The sequence below is a fragment of the Pteropus vampyrus genome, unplaced genomic scaffold (assembly GCF_000151845.1).
Source record: "Pteropus vampyrus isolate Shadow unplaced genomic scaffold, Pvam_2.0 Scaffold231, whole genome shotgun sequence".
NCBI classification, from domain to species: domain Eukaryota; kingdom Metazoa; phylum Chordata; class Mammalia; order Chiroptera; family Pteropodidae; genus Pteropus; species Pteropus vampyrus.
In genome coordinates, this window is record NW_011889012.1 from 966,375 (window position 1) to 969,453 (window position 3,079).

The 3,079-nt window shown below is 66.6% G+C and overlaps 1 protein-coding gene across 1 annotated transcript in view; it reads left to right on the forward strand.

The window, feature by feature from the left end:
- ACOX3 (acyl-CoA oxidase 3, pristanoyl) overlaps positions 1-3,079 on the forward strand; it is a 31,631-nt gene that overhangs the window by 18,689 nt on the left and 9,863 nt on the right. Inside the window, exons 11-13 of the mRNA XM_023519674.1 lie at positions 3-29; positions 270-383; positions 734-759. Coding sequence (XP_023375442.1) covers positions 3-29; positions 270-383; positions 734-759 — 167 coding nt within the window. The remainder of the gene's footprint in view (positions 1-2; positions 30-269; positions 384-733; positions 760-3,079) is intronic.

The following is a 3,079-nucleotide window of genomic DNA, read 5'->3' on the forward strand; positions in this document are numbered from 1 at the left end:
CCTGCTCGGCCTGGCAGGTGGGGGGCCAGGTGAGCGGCTGCCTGCTCGGCCTGCTGGCTCTTGTAGGTAGCCCCAGAACTCATACCGGGTATGGGGTCTCAGGCCCCCAGAGTCATCTCTTCTCTCCAGATGGACCCTGTGTTTGCAGGAAGTGTCATTACATAGCACTTGACCCAGTTCTGAAGTAGCCGCTGAGGCAGGTTGGGGGCGGGGCCCTCCCTGGGCCGTGCTCCGGGTCCGGCTTCCCCCAGTGACCGCTGTGCTCCCAGGTGGTGCTCGCGTCCAGAGCCCTCTGAGGAGCGTGGACTTCCTGGACGCCTACCCCGCCCTCCTTGGCCGGAAGTTCACCGTCACCAGCCTCCAGGACTGCCTGGACGACTCAGGTAAATGCCCCTGACCCGTCCGCCCTGTGGTGACCAGCGGGGGCACCGTGCCGTGGGGGCCGTGGCGGTAGGCGGCAGTGGCTGGCAGAGACCTTGGACGTCGGTGTGCCCTCCACTCACTGGTCGATGCGTCCACTCAGCATCTCCCTGCGGGGACGCGAGCTGGGCACTGGCTCCCAGGGTGAGGCGGGGAGCCCGCCGTCCTGAGGGTGAGGTGGGTCTGATGCCGTTCACGCTGCAGGTGTGCGTGGGCCTCGTCCGCCCCTTCCTCGGCCCAGAGGCGATGGACGCAGGTCCCGCTCTCGCGGCCTCACGGGCTCAGAGGCCCGATCAGAGGCCATCTTGGGGAGCAGCCTTGGAGCTGAGGCATCGGTGGGAGGAGCGGACTGGCCGTGGGGGCCATGGGGGGCCACTGGGTGGTTCTGAGCAGCCGACAGGCTGGGTTTGCGTCGTCGTGGTGATGACTCACGCTAATGCTGCTGTGGAAGCCAGCTGCAGAGGGGGGCGGGAGAAGGTGGTGACCTGGGGGGGCCGGGGAAATGGGGGGGCAGTCAGAGCCGCCGGGACGAGGGTGCAGCGGCTGGGGTGCGAGGGGAAGAGCTGGGGGGGCTGCTTCCCATGACGTGCCCCGGCTCCAGCCCCTGGGCTCGGGGCTGTCCCAAGTGGAATGCAGAGCCAGGTCTGGGCGTGAGCCCGCTGTGCTCCGAAGCTCAGGATTGTTACTACAGCTTCCGGAAGCTTCCGAATGGGCTGCCAGGATGAGATTGTACAGAAGGAACAGGCTTGGGACTTTGGTCCGCTCCTCTGTGTCCCCCCACCCCCGAGGTCGATGGCTTCGAAGAAAGCACCTTCCCACAGGGTCCCAGCTGCTCTTTTGTTAAATCCTGCGTCAAAACCAGCAGCTTTACTCCGCGGCGGAAGTGTCCCTGGTGTCGTGACCTTGCCCGTAGCATTCGGGGAGCCGGCTTCACTTCACCACCTGCAACACCTGTTTCCAGGGCCGCACTCGGGGCTGGGCACGGAGCACGGCGCAGGCGTCCGCAGGCAGAGCTGACCCTGTTAGAAACAACAAGCAGCCCGCCTGCCGTGAGGGGGACGTCAGGCTCCCCCAGGCCGCCCGGGCCTGTTCCCAGCCCCTGCACCCACCGCCGCGGGACTCGGGGCCGGTTCCACCCCTCCGGCCTCAGCTTCCCCGGCACCCAGGGTAGTAACGGGTCTGCTGCATGCGGATAGGAAACGGGGCCACCTGGGAGGTCCACTCCTGATGCTCACAGAGCTCCCCAACCAGCTGTGGCTACAGAAAGCACTAGAACATGACCTAATCGTTCTAGTGACACCAACCCAGCCAGAACGTTCTCTTCCCTGAAACCCTCGCCCGTCGTAAAGTGAAACGGTAAACAAGCAGCCCGCCAGCCCCGTGCCGTGTCCGCCTTGGGGGAACAGCCCCCGCGGCACCCTGTTTTTCCTCCGAGGGCCCTAATTTCTGCAAGATCCAACACACTGAAAACATTTTCTGGAGGAAAAAGTGCAACTCAAACTTGTTTGGTGAGCGTTGCTCGGCTCCGAGTCCCCCCGTGACTCTCCACGCACAGAGAAGGGACTCGGGGCCCACGGCCGCCCCACGTCACCGGGCATTCGATCGTCAAACCCCAAGCCTCGGGCTGGCCTCATCCCAGCGAGATCTTTGGTGCAGAGTCGGGCCAGGTTCACGGCCCCGGGGCTGGGCGGGCGGTGGCCTGTGCGGGGGGCAGGGGGTCTCCCTCGGGGGTAAGAGGGTCATTCGGAGCGGAAGGTTCCCGTGACCGTGTCACAGGCGTGTGCGCTGGGCTTTAGCAAACGGTCTGCACGCCGAGGGCCCGCCTTGTCGCTGAGTGACGGCTCTGCTTCCCCTGCGGCCGGATCGTTCGCAAAAATAGTAAATGACGGCGGCTCAGCGTGTTTGCTGCTGACAGCGCGTGTGCCTGCAGGGTGGGGGGGTCGCACCCCAGGTGTCCCAGGTGTCGGCCCTGCAGTGCGGCCACGGGACCCGGGGCTGGGGGCTCCGTGCTGAGCACCCTCGTGGGCATGAGAGATGTAGAGAGCTCTGGGGGTGAGCTGAGCTGTCTTCCAGGAAGCCGGAGGTTCTGAACCACGTGCTTGGGAGCAGGCGCCAGGCGGGGCGCAGGGCGTGCGGCGCGCGTGGACGTGGATGGCAGGAGGTGGCGCCCAGACTCGGGGCCACGTGCCCTCCAGGAGCTGGGCCCAGTCGTCCGGGCCTTGCTGTCTGGGCGGCCCTAGGCCAGGCCCTGCCTTAGAAAGCGTGCTCGGGGCTGGACTGGACTCACAGATCACACAGGAAACCAAAACCCAGGCAGAGGCAGTGCAGGGGGCAGGGGACGGGCAGAGGTGGACGGAGGGTCACGAGCAGCCCGTTAGAGGGTGGGGCCAGCGAAGCCCCCTGGTGACGCCGGGAGTCCAGGTGTCGCGTGTTGAGTCGAGGGCCCCATGGGCGTGTTCCGAAGCTCCTGGACTGAGGCCGGCGGGAGCGGCCAGCCGAGGAGAGACGAGCACAGTGACAGTGGCAGCTGCGGGGCGTGTGTGAGGGCGTCATTGGCCCCACGTGGGCGGGGGCCGCTGGGGGGCCGCTGAGTGCAGAGGGGACGCTGGGGGAGCCCTGAGGAGGCCGCCAGAGGCCGTTTGCGACCCGGGAGGGCCTC